This window comes from Acinonyx jubatus, chromosome B1, assembly GCF_027475565.1.
Source record: "Acinonyx jubatus isolate Ajub_Pintada_27869175 chromosome B1, VMU_Ajub_asm_v1.0, whole genome shotgun sequence".
Taxonomy (NCBI): Eukaryota; Metazoa; Chordata; class Mammalia; order Carnivora; family Felidae; genus Acinonyx; species Acinonyx jubatus.
Genome location: NC_069382.1, coordinates 138565065 through 138581553, shown reverse-complemented (window position 1 = coordinate 138581553; position 16489 = coordinate 138565065). Strand labels below are relative to the sequence as shown.

Genomic DNA, 16489 nt, shown 5'->3' with positions numbered 1-16489 from the left:
TCTAAGTAGCTCATCTCAGAACATTTTCCTATTTTCACTTTCTTCTTCTGCTCTGGCACCTGGAGTTAGACTTTAGTATGGACCAGAGGAATGCTGAGCAAGACATGAAAGGCCTTGTAGCTGCAATCTTATCACACCCCTGTGTATGCACAATATCCTACCTACTCTAACTCAAGAGAATAGGAAGCAGGATTTCTCCTAAATCTCCAATCTAAGCATTGCCCATAAAGAGGCCCTCAAATTTCAGGATGTGACATTTGCACCTACTTTGTGAGTTACTAAGAAGATTATTGAATAATAGCATTTAGTACATATTTTGCAGTCTAAGACTGGTGCCCAGCACTGTATGGATTACAGCAGAGCAGGGAGCAGAGTCCCACAGTTTATTTCAGGACACAAGACTGTAACACCAGTAATGAGATAACTACAGACTAGGCTGTGTACGATGCATGTGCTGACAGTAAATGCACTATACCTAGTGCAAGCCTGTGAACCTCCACGAGGAATCACCATTTCATGGATCACCATTTTATGGTGTGGAAGGAGAAGGAATCTGCATTCAGGCATAAATGAGAATAGTGCTCCTACTTCCTGAGAACAGTGTTGCTGCTTATAGTTGGGGTGTTAAGAAGATTCCACATGTATGGAAGCCCTTAACATAGTGCCTGACTTGGGCTGGGCCTTTCCTTTGTATGCCATAACCCGTGTAAACAAATCTATTGCCCAACCCACCTTATTGTCTTTCCATTGTCTCTTGCCTCAGTCTCCAACCAGACTAGGGGCTCCCATAAAGGCAGAGACCATTCCTGGCAGGCCGGTGATCGTGAGAAATATTCACCTACTTCCCTTCTCTTTCTCTCTCTCTCTCTCCTTTTTCCAGATAGGGGAAGGAGTGAATTCAGTTTAATATCTTGTTAAGGAGGAAAAAAAAGGAGTCTTTTACAGCTCAAGAAGAATTTTGGGTTAATGAATACATGACAAAACCCAAACATTACCATGAGAGACTGAACTCTCATCTGGCTTGATGCCTTTTGGGCCTGCAAGAAAAATCAATCCAAAGCTTTAGATAATCTGTCATGGGCAGAAAAGCTTTCCTGCTTGTGTTGCTTTTTACCTGCCAACAAGTTTCCTTCTTGTCCTTCTATGCTAGGTCATCTTTGCCACTCACCTTTTAACAGCACAGACTGTTTTATTGGATGACAGAACCCTAAATGGTTAATATTTGGGTCCTAATGCCAAAGTTGTTACTTTTCCGTTAGGTGAACTGTTCTTTTAAGAAGTATCTTCTGGGTTTTTCTTTGGTAGTAAGTGGCAACTGTTAGGTGTAGCTTAAGTACACCTTTGTTTTTGCTAGTGCCAACAGTTCTGAGCAGTGGGCAAGTTAGAGGCAAACAGAGCTCTTTACATATTGACTTGCAGAATGCTGGGTCCTCACCTCTCGGTTCCTTCCTTTCAGGTGTGGCAAGGCATATGCAAGACACAGCAAGGAAATAGCAGTCTACAGTTTTAGGGTCAGCTTCTGCCACAGGTGACTCTGACATGTGACTAGAGGGACTACCTCTCTGTATTGTTCATTAAGAAATAAATAGCCAGCAATCAACAAGATGTGAGTCTCAGAACAGGACATGTCTTAACGTGGAGCATTATTGTAGCCATTGTAGAAAGTAAGGAGAGAAAAAAATGGTTCTTCTTATTGAGAAACTTGGAGTTGGGGGCAATACAAATCATAATATAATAATTCCTACCAAATTTGAATGCCTGTGATGCGCCAGATACTCTGTTGAGCACCATGCATACATTATTTCATTAAATTTGGTCCTTCCAACAATTCTATAAGTTGGATAGTAATATTTCCAATTTATATATATTAAAAAAAAACTCATAAAATCTAAGTAAATTACTCTATATCGTACAGCTAATAGGTAGCAGGACTGGGGTGGAAATTCAGGTCTGTTTACTGTAGAGCCCATGTTTCTAACCACAATTTTGCCCTGGTCCTTTCCTAAGTCAAATGAGACCATAAAAGTGAGCTATAAAAGAAAAGGTGATTTTATAGCAGTAATCACAGACTGGGGCCCCACTGGCCAAATTCAGCATGTGGATGTCTTTTGTTTGGTCCAAAGAGGTTGGCCTATATGGAATTTCTTTTTACTATTGTAACTGATTGCTTTTTAAAAAAAGTTTAGGAGATACAACATACAAATCCAGATTTCTGGCTTCATCTGAAAATAAGATATCTGCCAACAAAAGACTGGAGCTGAGGGGTGACCCCCTTTAAAAAGGCCTGAACTTTCCTCTTTACCAATGTCCCCACTCTTCCCTACTGTTTCCCTGTCCCAGGACGGATGTGAGTGGCCATTTATCATGAGGCTTGCGCTGCTCCTTTCCTTTTTGTAGCCTCAGAAGGAAAACAAACCTTTTGCATACTCAAGTCTCAATCCAAAAGTTTTCTTATACCTGGCTCATTTCTTTACTTGCATTACTCATCTGCATTTGAGATGGGGGCTGCACCCTGCATCTGAGAGAAAACAGATGCAGAATTGACTGATTCTATTTCATTGGAAGCACACTCAACAGTGGAAGCAGTTCCCTGGTCTTGAGAGCAACCATGCCTTGAAATTGGCTTACCGTCTCTGATTTGCCAGCCTGTGATGGCCGTTCATAGACCTTTCCTGCCAAGTGGCTGCTGAGGGATACTGAGGGCTGCTGAGAGCTATGGCCACCTTCCCTTTGCCTCCTACTAATGATGCTTCCATCTTTCCTTCTGCTCCCCCAGTACCTAGCATGCAGTTTGCCAAGGATTTGCTCCTGGTGAAGGAGAAGGAGGGTGTCCTGCAGGTGCCCATCATTCGGAGTGGAGACCTGAGTTATGAGTCCTCAGTGAGGTGCTATACCCAGAGCCATTCTGCTCAGGTCATGGAGGACTTTGAGGAGAGAAGAAATGCAGACTCTTCACGGATTACATTTCTGAAAGGGGAGAAAGTAAGTGGATTCATGATAGCTGAAAGATCAGATTCTCTTTTTCCTTGATGCCTTTATTTGTCCATAATGAAGTCAGTTTGACAAATTCTGATCATCCTATGAATTCTTCTACTAGTTGATACCTTTTGTAATACTATCATCTGTCCTATGTGGCTGTCTTCTTTGTATCCTACTTACAACCAAATAAATACATATATCATTGGTTGAACTAGGAATTTAAATGATATATAACTGTTTTGGAATTTGGCAAAATCAAATGAATGAGGTCCCTTGGAATTTGCAACTACATAAGATGAACACACCACCAATGTTATCTAGAGGAGGAAGAGACAGTTCTTTAATACCTGGGCCCCTGTCTCAGGGCAACATACATTCTAGTATAGAACCAATAGTATAGGACCAAATAAGCAGACATTGAGCATATTCAAGGCAGTGGAGTGTTCTTTTCTTAGCAATGTATATGCACATGGGCATAGAAACTCCTGAGAAACTCCCGTCAGTAAATATGGCTGCATTAGAATCAGGGGAGCCTGGATGGCTCAGTGGGTGGGCTCTACGCTGACAGCCTGCTTGGGATTCTCTCTTTCCTTCTCTCTCTACTCTCCCCCACTTGTGCTCACTGTCTCTGTCTCTGTCTCTCCCAAAATAAATAAAATAAACTTAAAAAAAAAAAAAAGAATCAAAGCCTGCAACCTCAGTATATGTCAAAGTGTATATTGAATGAGAATCACATTTCCCCATTTTTGGATATCAATTTCAAATGATTGAGTCATTTGTTCCCTCTCATTAGTCATTTCAAGGCCCATCTCTTATTTTGTTTATTTATTTTATGCCTATTCTCCAGCCACATTCCATTCTCCACCTCAGAACTCATCAATCTGTTGTGTTTAATGTGTACCTCTTAATTTATATTTGTTCTTTAAAAATTCTTATTTTATATGCATAATTTTTAATTTATAAAACTGCTACTATGTTGTATCCTTTTCAAACTTTTACTGTGTTTACTCAGTAATATGTTTTAATATATGTCCACATCACTTATGTACACATCTAACCTGTTGCTGAGCTAGTGAATAATATTTCATAATGTGCATTTAGTACATTTTAACCATCCCTTCTCAACAATAGACTGTGAGGAACCTCACAGATAGCACCCAGCCACCTCCTAACACTCAGCTACCACAAATAATGCTGCAATGCATATCCTCATACATGTCCACTTATAGCCCTGAGTAGCAATTCCTTTGGATATACACTCAGCAGCAAAATTGCTGGGCCATAGGCCATGTATGTGCTTAATTTGAAAAAATAGGGTCAGGATACCTTCCAGAAAGTCACTATCAGTAGCATGAAGGTTGCTGTAATCCTACAACCTCTCCAACACCTAGCATTACTCATCTTTTTAACTTTTTGATAATCTAACATGTATAAAGTTAAGTGTCATTTTAATTTGCATTCCTCCAGTTACTACCAATTTATATGCTTGGTAGCTTCTTGGGTTTCCTCTTATGTAAATATGTTTGTGCTTTGTTCCTTATTATTGTATTGCTGTCTTTTTCTTACTGATTTGCAGTCTTTGTTATATATTATAAACATTAATTCCTTGCCAGTTGTAGACATTTTAAATATTGTAAACATATTTTTCCATTCTGTCACTTATCTATTACCTTTGATCACAGTGTTCTTAGTTGAACATAAGTCTTCAATTTTGGTATAGTCAAACATACCAAATTTTTGCCTTATGATTAGTCTTTTTGAAGTTTAGTATTACATGATCTTACCCATCCCAAGTCACTGCAGATTCTTCCTCTGTTCATCTTTACTACCAAAAAAACAAAAAACAAAAAAACTGATATCTTCCTTCTCTGAGACTCTTGGTCTTTTATAGATTCATGACTCATAGAAACCTGTCTTAGTTATATTTGGGGGGTGGGGGGATTTTACTAGTGGCAGGTTGAAACATGTGTTTAAACACACACACAAATACTGCAGATACAATCTTCAGCTTTGAGTCTACATGTCTGTATTTGTTTTAAGTTCAAAAGAGAATTCTCTGCCTATCCAAGAGACAGTTTATAATTTAATAAAATTATTAAGAAAATACAGTCTAATCATCTATATGTTACCCACATGACAATCTATCATTATTCATAAGCACACTTTGGAATCTTCATTTTCTCTGGCTTGCTAAGCAATTTGTCTCTGAAACTTGTCCTTCATGATAATGCCCTTTTTAAAAAGATATCCTAAAGAGTCGCTACTAAATGTATGCTTTCTATCAAGAAGAAAAGGAACTTCTTCAGGGGCTTAACATCAGTTTAGCAAGCTACCTATAAATGTTCACAGGATGTTCTTCCATTTAGTGTGACCTCAGAAGTATGAGAGTGAAACTTCTTTTTACCCACAGATCCTTTGCAATACAGCAGTGGAGTGGATTTAATATAGTTCAAGTAAAAGTAATCCCACTTCATATCACATGACTCTACTATTGAAGCTACTGCTTCATCTAAAATGTTTTGGCATTATTTTCTGTTTTCTTAAGAATACATTCCTCAATAGAGTATATTCAGTGTGGGAAACACTTGATTTCTTTCTGTCAAACAAGGGTTTTTTTCTTTTTTCTTAAATTAAATATAATTTATTGTCCAATTTGTTTCCATACAACACCCAGTGCTCATCCCAACAGTTGCCCTCCTCAGTGCCCATCACCCACTTTCCCCTCTCCCTCCCACCCCTCATAAACCTTCAGTTTGTTCTCAGTATTTAAGAGTCTCTTATGGTTTGCCTCCCTCCCTCTCTGTAACTTCCCCCCACCTTCCTCTCCCCCATAGTCTTCTGTTAAGTTTCTCAGGATCCACACAAGAGTGAAAACATATGGTATCTGTCTTTCTCTGCCTGATTTATTTCAGTCAGCATAATACCCTCCAGTTCCATCCACATTGCTGCAAATGGCCAGATTTGATTCTTTCTCATTGCCAAGTAGTATTCCATTGTATATATTAACCACATCTTCTTTATCCATTCATCAGTTGATGGAAATTTAGGCTCTTTCCATAATTTGGCTATTGTTGAAAGTGCTGCTATAAACATTGGGGTACATGTGCCCCTATGCATCAGCACTCCTGTATCCCTTGGGTAAATTCCTAGCAGTGCTATTGCTGGATCATAGGATAGTTCTATTTTTAATTTTTTGATGAACCTCCACACTATTTTGCAGACCAGATGCACCAGTTTGCATTCCTACCAACAGTGCAGGGATTTAGATTGTATTCTCAGACTTTCAGAACTAAACAGTTTTCAGATGAGATACCATTTGGCAACCCATTTGAGAGTTCTGCAGCATTGAAAGGTATCTTCAACCTAACAAGAAGCCTTTCTGAGTTCCTTATAAAACTATTCCGGGGACGCCTGGGTGGCTTAGTTGGTTGAGCGTCCGACTTCGGCTCAAGTCATGATCTCACCGTTGATGACTTCAAGCCCCACATTGGGCTCTGTGCTGACAGCTTGGACAGAGCCTGGAGCCTGCTTCAGATTCTGTGTCTCCCTCTCTCTGTGCCCCTCCCCCACTCATGCTCTGTCTCTCTCTGTCTCAAAAATAAATATAAACATTAAAAAAAGTAAAATAAAAAACTGTTCTGTTTTTGCCAAGGGAAAGGACCATTGTTTTGCTCTCCAGGAAGCCTAATACATATGGTAAACCCCCATTATCAGAAATATACCTTTCATAACACGTACATACATACTCATTGGTTTGCTCTGCACAAATTTCCTTCAGGTGCATTGGAGTGGGTTGTTTTATTGATCTTGTTTTTCATAGCTCATGACTGATCATTCAGAGTAGTTTGAAATGTTTTAATATAAAGCTCCACATGTAGGTATGTCCCAGTCAGGCACGAACTATTAGATTTAAACATTCTATTTTACAAATGAAATGGTTTGGATCCTTTTGAATTTGTGTTGGCTCTTTGATGCTGCAAAGAAGAAAAATCATTTTCTAGGAAAACCAAGCAAGCTACTGATTTTTTACTGCAAATTTTAATCTATCTTATGACATTGGCTCTAGATGAAGAACTGTACCGTCTCTATCCATGATGACTCCATGTTTGAGCCTGAGGAACAATTCAGGGTTTATCTCAGCCACCCTCTTGGAAACCACTGGAGTGGAGCCAGAGTTGGGAAGAATAACATGGCCACCATCACCATATCCAATGATGAAGATGGTAATAGAAGATATCATCTTTACTTATTCTTTGGTTGATAGAACATGAACTGATGTTTTACTAATAATGTAATTATAGGTGTTTTTTTGAAAATGAAAGTGCTATAAAAGTGCCTACTGATAACAATTTCAGAGTATTTATATACGCTGTTGGTACCAAGTGATCATCCTCTACAGAGTTCCACTAAGTTTAGAGGTATTTTTAATCTCATTATTTCCTGCCACATTGCCAAGAGATAAGAGATGAGTGTGGTTACAAGCTAGGACAGAGATGCTACGGCAGACAGAGAATAAAAACTATTTAAGTCGTTGCAGTTCAGGAGCAAGATTGGATATACAGTCAGAATCAGTTGAATCCAATGAACTAATTTAAATGCTGCCACCTTCTCAGAAAAAATCTAATTTCTCAGCTTTCTTCTAATTGATTTGGCCTATTAACCTAAAAAATCTTAAATTCTTTAGTCAGGTGTCAGCCAAGAATGACCCAGGCACTAGGGAAAACAAAACGAAATCTGTTTCAAATTGGGACATAATTGTTTTATTCAAATAGATATTTTAATGAGTGAATGTATAATAATATTACAAATAGTAATAGCTGTTTTTATTGAATATTTACTGCATATCAAAAACCATGCTAAGCATATTATTTTATCTTATTTCATTTTATCCTGACAGTAAGGTAGATGTTATTATCCCTCTATTATAAGTGAAGAAATTGAATATCAGCAAATTTATATAATTTATGCTCTTAGTTACACAGCTATAAGCAGCAAAACTGGTTGTAAACCTTATTTTGTCAGATTCTAGAATCTACATGAGAGTCAGTGAGATTCTCAGGGTTTCTGATATAAAATTGGGAACTAACTTGGACATTGGGTAAAATAAGAAAAGCCAGGTTTGAAGTTGAATTGGTCCTTCACCCAGCAAGACCCGGATTCAGATCCTGAAGTGAGCCTCTCCTGGTGACACAGAAACCTAGTGATTGAGTCTCAAGAGTAATAAGTAACACTCCTAAGTTTCAAAGGGCATTTATTAAAACTACAAAGTTTCAAATGAAGCTTATTTTCTACAATTAAGAAGAATTAACTTTCTGAGAGAGAAAGAAGGGAAAGAACAGAGACTCTAGAAATTTTTCCGAAATATTATAGCATATCAGAAATGGTATAAAATTTGTAATTGTTCTCAATTATCCCATTTTTTATCTCACTATATCCACCACTACCACCTCACCCTTCCCCTTAAGAATATAATGGAAAAGAAGGCACAATTTGAAATTTTTTTTAAAACCAACATATTAATCATTTCATAGCAATGAGAATCGCACCTCAAACCAGAGTGTTAGGAAGTCTTGGGTTCTTCATTAAAACTACTCTTTCTTAACTAAATAACCTAGGAGAAGTTAGGAAAAGTTAAGGGTGAGAGACATAAGGGCCCTGGGAGGAAGGACCCAGAAGATCAGAGATGGGAGATGGACTTGGGAAGTTTAGGTTGTGTATAAATGAGATAAATTATAAAACTTAGATATTCCTATCTCATAAATGAAAAAGTTGATTCATGGCATTGGTTGGTATTTACCAAGGGTTTACTCTCTCTCAGTCCCTTGATAAAGTGTGTGAATTTAAAAACATTTTGTGAGTTGTGATACCCAGATGGAAACTTGGACATGATGCATTTCAAAGTGCTTAAAAATATTTCCCCCACTATACTGTTTTTAATAAGAAACCTGTGAGAAGTCCTGCAGAATCACAAATAAATTCCTTTACCAAACCTTTGCCGAGAAGTAAAAACTGATTGATTTTTATGACTGTAAGCCATTGTGCCTTTGTACTATTTACTAATGTGGAAAACTCCCTCTTGTCTTTATAAGATGTTTTCATGGGGGTGGGAATCCTTTGTGCTTTTCTAACTGGCTCTTGTTTTTCTTAATCCTGTTTCCTTAGCCCCTACCATTGAGTTTGAAGAAGCTGCATATCAAGTCCGTGAACCCTCAGGGCCAGATGCCATAGCCGTCCTGAACATCAAGGTGATCCGAAGAGGGGATCAGAACAGGACATCCAAGATCCGCTGTAGCACACGCGATGGGTCTGCCCAGTCAGGGGTGGATTATTACCCCAAGAGTCGAGTCTTGAAGTTCAGTCCCGGTAATTGAATGCCAATCCCAGTCTGTGAGTTTTACATAATAGAGAGGCAAATATCTTGTATTTGAAGAAAGGGATGAGCAGAAAAATAAAAGAGGAAAACAGTAGTGCTGATTAATCATGAAGTATTTATTAAGCACACATTTGATATTATAGGAATCTTTTTTTAAAAATGGCATTTTTCTGAAAAAGAAAAAAGGAGATCCCTTACTTCAGAACATCCTTGGCATTTTGGCTCATTTAAAAGGATTTTGTTGTTATTGTTAGCCTATGATTTGGTTGAGTAACAGCTGCAGTTGATTTTAAAAGAATAAACATGACTACCATGATCCAACAAATATTGATACAAACCAGTGTGCTGGGACCTTCAGAGATTACTAAAATCCAGAAGGCACAGTCTCTGTGCTCCAGTGGTTTAACATCTGCTAAGAGACAGGATACCCTATTATGAGATTTCTAAAAAAGGTTTATTGTATAGAGAGAACTATGGAAATGAGTCAGGGAAGAGAGAGAGATGGGATTCAGGTCACAGCTGGCTGTTTAACTATCTGATATAGTTGGAGATGGAGAAGGAGTTGAATTATATGCTAGATTTTGTCACAGAACTTTCTGGAGCAACATAAGGTAAAAAGACTGGTGCAGATCCTAGAGCCATTTGCAATGTAGCCAGAAGTGGGCAACAGTGGTAGACGTCCTTTTCAGAGATGTCTTGGCCAGTGGGGGGAAGAAGTGACTCCCTCAGAAATGAAGGGGGAGGAGTCTCTGATGTCTCTCATTCCACTGGAGTTTTTTAAGGGCTTTTCGCTTTATCCCATGTACATCTGGTTAGTGTTTGCTGGAAACGTAGATGCCCTTCCTCCACCTCCATACAAGGACTATTCTTCCACGTGTCTTTACTTTTTCCTTTTCTGCATAAGGATCTGGTAGAAAGATAGGTCTTGGGAATAACCTAACCCAGGAGTTTATAGGAGAGGAAGAAGGGAGCCTTAACTACAACCAGGGAGATTTGCACCCTCAGAGAATCAGTTTATAGGAAAGGAAGGGAGTTTCTAAGGCTCTCACCCTCCTCGTTCCAGGCTGCCAAACCTTTATGTTATCGTCTTTGCGGGGATGGCCTAGTAGGAAGCCTTTGAGGTACTGCTTCTCAGGACAGCTTTGAAGGATGTCTTGTGTGCAAGCCCTCACTGCCACGCAGGATCCCGTGCCTAAGTGTAAAGGGGAAAGAAAAATTAAGCAAAAAATCCTCATAACCAGGGTGGAGTGTATTTTGGATCATAGATTTTTATTACTACCAGCTAGTGTCAGACAGGGGCCATTAATTCTCATATGGCATTGAATAGTAAATCTGCAATACTGAGCCTCTACCACAGGTGGAATTTGGTCTATAAAATAGATTTCTCACTTGAGATGGGAATAAAGTGATTAGCAGCCACTGTATTTATAGAAAACCTCTAAAAGGAAAGGGCGTTGTTTAACAGGAAGTCTCAGCAGTGCCAACCTGCACTGTCTTAGTGAGGTCACCTAATGAGAACCTTTGCTCTCTTTTTGTTCTGTGCTTGGTGAAGGTGTGGATCATATCTTTTTCAAAGTCGAGATCCTGTCCAATGAAGACCGGGAATGGCATGAATCTTTCTCCCTAGTCCTTGGCCCAGATGACCCAGTGGAAGCAGTTCTTGGTGATGTGACCACTGCCACAGTGACAATTCTAGACCAGGAAGCAGCAGGGAGTCTCATATTGCCAGCGCCACCCATTGTGAGTTGCTTGACCTAAAGGGATCACTACTTGTATGTCCTAGTGACTAGTAGCTGAGAACTTGGCAGAAGTAGGACTTCTGGTGCTATACTTCTTCATTTTTCTAGCACAGTAGTTCTCAACCAGGAGCCGTCTTGTTCCTTCCTTCCCAAACCCCTTCCCTGCACCACCACCTCCACGGGACATTTGGCAATGTCTGATGACGCTTTTGGTTGCCACAACTGTCAATGGATGTCACACTAGGCGCTATTTGCATCTAATGGGTAGTAAGCTAGGAATGCTGCTGTACATCCTGCAATGCACAGGACAGCCCCAACAACAAAGAAGTATTTGGCATAAATGTCAGTAGTGCTAAGGATGAGAAACCCTGTTCTGACAGAAGAGTGAGACCAAACCATGTTGATACCTTAGTGTGATAAACACAGGAAGTGCAATACAATTGATCTTCTCACGTCTTTGGTGGGACCTAGAAGAATGGAGAAAAAAAGTAATGCTACCCCGTATCTATTACCCTACATACTTGCCACACACATAGAGGTAAGTATTTGCAAAAGTGCAGTACCCGGCTTCCCATGTTGGGGTGTATGCAATGAACGCAACGACTTTACAATTAGGAGGAAAATGCCTGGAGGTTGCCAAGGGAAACTTAACCCATAATAATGAGGCAGTCAGAATAAGTCTTCTAGCCTCCCCTAGCTAGTCTTCTATAGTAGAAGGATCATTCCAAAATGTGTCTCTTATTCAACCATGGAAGAAATACACTCCCTTTATTTACTTTTGTTTTGCCAGATATACTACTGTGTATCATTAACAATTTAATGCAACTTAATTTATTGTATTTTTTAATGCAACTTTAAACTAGTAACTGTTACTCATGATATAGCTTTAGTGACAGTGTGCATGAAAATAAAAGTATTTTCCACATGAGTGATAGAGCTCTGATTCAGGAATAAGATTAACAAGATACTAAAGATTTTTAGCTCAGGCAAAAGGAAGATCTTCTTCACCACTGATATGTAGTATCTTTTAGGGATGCTTGGCGAAGCACTGTGAAAACTTCCGTTATATTTTAAAGAATCCCTAGCGGTTAAGGGATCTTGTGGATCTCTAGGGAGGGGACCCCTAACTCTCTGAGCATCCCAACACCCAGCCCAGGCTGAAGCTTTGTTGCTCCTTTTCAGGTTGTTACACTTGCCGACTATGACCACGTAGAAGAGGTTACCAAGGAAGGAGTCAAGAAATCCCCCTCCCCAGGCTACCCACTGGTTTGTGTCACCCCCTGTGACTCTCATTTCCCCAAGTATGCCATCATGAAGGAACGCTGCAGCGAGGCTGGCATCAACCAATCATCTGTGCAGTTCAGCTGGGAAGTAGCCACCCCCACTGATGGCAATGGGGCTCGCTCTCCCTTTGAGACCATCACTGACAACACACCATTTACCAGTGTCAACCACATGGTAGGTCTAGGGGTCTGGGCCTGGTTGCATAGGGAGAAAACTAGTGTCTCTCTTTGTCACTACAACTTTATCAAATTCCTTAAGGTGCTTGCATGGCATTTGGAATGAAATAAACGAATGAGCAGGTACACAGTATATACCCAGGTCTTTTAATTCTTTTTTTTTTTTTTTTAACGTTTATTTATTTTTGAGACAGAGAGAGACAGAGCATGAATGGGGGAGGGTCAGAGAGAGAGGGAGACACAGAATCCGAAACAGGCTCCAGGCGGGGGCTTGAACTCACAGACCGTGAGATCGTGACCTGAGCTGAAGCCTGTTCTCAACCGACTGAGCCACCCAGGCGCCCCCCCCCCCCAGGTCTTTTAATTCTTATCTATAAGAAGAGGTAATATGGTATAATGGAAAGAGAACCAAGCCAGTAATCAGACAACCTGTTTACTATTCTTGATTCTGCCTACTTTTAACTATGTGATGTTAAGAGGTTGCTTAACCTTCCCGAGTCTCCGTTTCCTGATCTGCAAAATAGTACTTCTTCCACTTAGCGACTTGACAAGGTCACTGACGAATCGGTTGTAAAAGTGATCTGTAAATGGTAAAGTAAGTCAAAGATTCTAGGTAGGTACAGTTAATGATTACTTTTTTCCACATGTGTTCAATAAGTAGTAGGATAGAAACTCCTTAAGGACCTGGACCAAGGGTCCTACCACATTTTTATAGCCCAACATGCTCAGCACATTGATGGTGCTAGTAGAGACGGCACCGTTATTAAAGAAGAGAATGTTTCCGAGGGATCAGCATTTTGCAAAATTGTAGGAGGGCACACAAAGAAGTTCACTATGCAGTTGCTGTCCTCAAGGAGGTGGGACCCCAGACCCACCATCAGAGAGCAATGAACAGTGAGTAAGGGTTTGCCCAACCTTAAGTAACAGCGCACTGCAGTGACAGCTCCTCACTCCAGTGACGTCATTCTCCCCAGAGACAGAACTGGAAGCAGTGGAGATACTCAGCATAGTACCAGGCACATAGTAAGCCCTCAACAATTTTTGATTAAAATTAATGCACTTCATAATTTTGAGATCAGAGCTTTCTTTCAGACTGAATTTCTCTAGATTTTTTTCATATTCAGCTCTCAGTTTCTTCTCATTTCAGTAAGTGCTTCACGTACATGGGATAATAGTGGAGGAAAGGCATAGATGAATGGGGGGCCCTGGACAAAGCAGTCACTCATGTCCACTGTGTTTCACATAGCTTATTCAGAAAGGCCAATAGGTCAGGGTGCCTGGGTGGCTCCGTCGGTTGAGCATCCGACTTCAGCTCAGGTCATGATCCGGCAGTTGGTGAGTTCGAGCCCCACATCAGGCTCTGTGCTGACAGCTCAGGGCCTGGAACCTGCTTCAGATTCTGTGTTTCCTCCTCTCTCTGCCCCTCCCATGCTCATACTCTGTCTCTCTCTGTCTCTCAATAATAATAAATAAACGTTAAAAAAAAAATTTTTTAAAAGGCCAATAGATCAATTCTTTTGCAACATAACCTAGTTAAACTACCTGATAAATTTTAAAAATTTAAATGGCAAGACTTAATAGCTTATTGTTTTATTAAGTATCTAATTCTCTTTTCAAAACACCATGAAGGCAGTTTGGTCTGATTTGAGCCAAATATACATTTTTAACAGGTACCAAGTTTATAATTTTACTTTATGTTTCAGTTTTTCTTCTTGCAATGACTTGGTGACTAATACTTTTACCCCAGTTTCCTTTGCTTTATCTTTGTTTCTTCAATTATTTATTTAATACCATTGTATTGTGTGCATTTTTGTAAGATGCCTCAAATCCCTTCTGAACTAAGTCCATGTGTAAATAAATAAATAAGGCGTTGGCAGCTAATTAGAAAAATTTTAATGGAAAAATCCTCTTTAATTTTTAATGGACTTCAATGAAAATTGTTTTCATGGGTAGAATTTATAAGTTTGTATGATTGCTTTGTGGGAGGTCTATGGCACACAGAACTACTAATTAACTTTTCGTGTTATGTACTTCCCTGTGTGTATGCACACATTACCTAAAGAGTTGTGGTGACCCACGTTGCCTCTGCAGAGATTGAGTTAAGCATTCTTATGGCTTCTCTGTGTCTGGGAACATGAAAGAATCTGTTGAAAGACCTCCAAAGGCCAGTAGGTTTCAGAGGACAAGTTCTCAATTTCCACCCTGCAGGTTATTGTAACCTTTGCAATGTGTGTGGCCATTAGGTGGGGCTGGGGGAAGGACCAGCAGTAGGAAAGAAAGAAAAATAAGAATTCCTGGGAAGGAAGCATCCCTCCTCTGTATCCTGACACCATGCCCTCAGCAAAAGTGACTTCGAGACCAACCAGTCTTAATGGAAAGGTTGAAAATCAGCTGAGTGGTCCTTATGCTGAACCTAATATATAAAGAGACCAATACTATCACCGGTAACCAGTCATCTCTGGCCTCTTGCTCCACATCTATCTACTTAACACTGTCTGACATACTGCCTTAGGCTACAAGTACTTACTGCTCTGTCCCTAGTGACTGGCTTCTGGGAGAAAGTCACCAGTTTTGTGGCAAATGAATGAACAGATAAATAGATGAGTGGATAGTCGGATGGATAGACAGATAATGGGTTGTCTTCACAGATAACCCTGTACCAGAAACTGGTGATGTCATATCATCCAGAAGATACAGTGGAAGGAGCTGTTTAAGGAGTAAACACATGTCTGATGTACTTTTTGCTTCCCGGTAGGTCCTGGATAGCATTTACTTCAGCCGGAGGTTCCATGTGCGCTGTGTGGCAAAGGCTGTGGACAAGGTGGGCCATGTGGGGACCCCCTTAAGGAGCAACATTGTTACCATTGGAACAGACAGTGCAATCTGCCACACCCCAGTGGTAGCTGGGACAGCCAGAGGCTTCCAGGCTCAGTCCTTCATCGCAACCTTGAAATACTTGGACGTCAAGCACAAGGAACATCCGAACAGGTCAGGCAGGTGGTGCCTTCCACAATGAGAGGGCTATCCTTTTGTGTGTTTTCTGGGTGAGACAGATGAATGAGTGATGTTCTGCAAAATAAGAATAGTGGAGGGGCGCCCGGATGGCTCAGCCGGTTAAGTGTCCAACTTCGGCTCAGGTCATGATCTCGCTGTTTGTGAGTTTGAGCCCCACATGGTACTCTCTGCTGTCAGCACAGAGCCTGCTTCAGGCTCTGTCCCTCTCTCTCTCTCTCTCTCTCTCTCTCTCTCTCTCTGTGTCTCTCAAAAATGAATAAAAACATTTTTAAAAAATATATTAAAAAAAGAAGAGTGGTGATAAAAGCTTCAGAAAAAATTCTTCAGAGGCTCCCGAAAACTGGCCCCTTGCCTGTCTTCTTAGCCTCATGTCCCTCACCTTGTCATCCTCACCTGCCAGTCCACCCACAGAGAACCAAACTGAAACCAAATTGCCAGGGCTTCCAACCAGCAATTCTCCCAGCCCCCTTCCACTCAATGTAGTTAAATCCTACTGTCCTCCTCCACCTACCTCATGACATCCTTTGCAAGAACCCTCATCTTCCCCAATTTAATTTGGAAGCTCCCCCTTAGAGCTCCACTGGCACCCATGCCATCCATACCTCTTTCAGAGCATTATCACCCTTCATTCTCTGTCTGTCCCCACAGTAGACGGAGAGGGCACGGACCTTTTTTTTTTTTTTTTTTTTTTTTTTGTCCCTTCTGGCTGGGACAGTGCTTCTTGGCGCCCAAGAGACTCTTGCTAAATATCTAGTGAACAGAGTAATAATACTGTGTAAACTGAAAGTCACTGGGCACGTGTGCTTTTATGTTTTCCTGTGCTACCATGAGTTTGATGGAAATGGATACTTTCAGTTTTGCCTAGCAAAAAAAGAATTCTTGCATAATATACATATTCATTAAACCTTGTGGTATTTGTGTAT

At 40.3% G+C, this 16489-nt stretch overlaps 1 protein-coding gene across 2 annotated transcripts in view; it reads left to right on the top strand.

The window, feature by feature from the left end:
- FRAS1 (Fraser extracellular matrix complex subunit 1) overlaps positions 1-16489 on the top strand; it is a 420203-nt gene that overhangs the window by 372380 nt on the left and 31334 nt on the right. For both annotated transcript variants that reach the window (XM_053217214.1, XM_027058965.2), the window contains 6 exons: positions 2777-2982; positions 7046-7202; positions 9142-9342; positions 10905-11092; positions 12274-12549; positions 15307-15539. In XM_053217214.1, the coding sequence (XP_053073189.1) occupies positions 2777-2982; positions 7046-7202; positions 9142-9342; positions 10905-11092; positions 12274-12549; positions 15307-15539 (1261 nt within the window). The remainder of the gene's footprint in view (positions 1-2776; positions 2983-7045; positions 7203-9141; positions 9343-10904; positions 11093-12273; positions 12550-15306; positions 15540-16489) is intronic.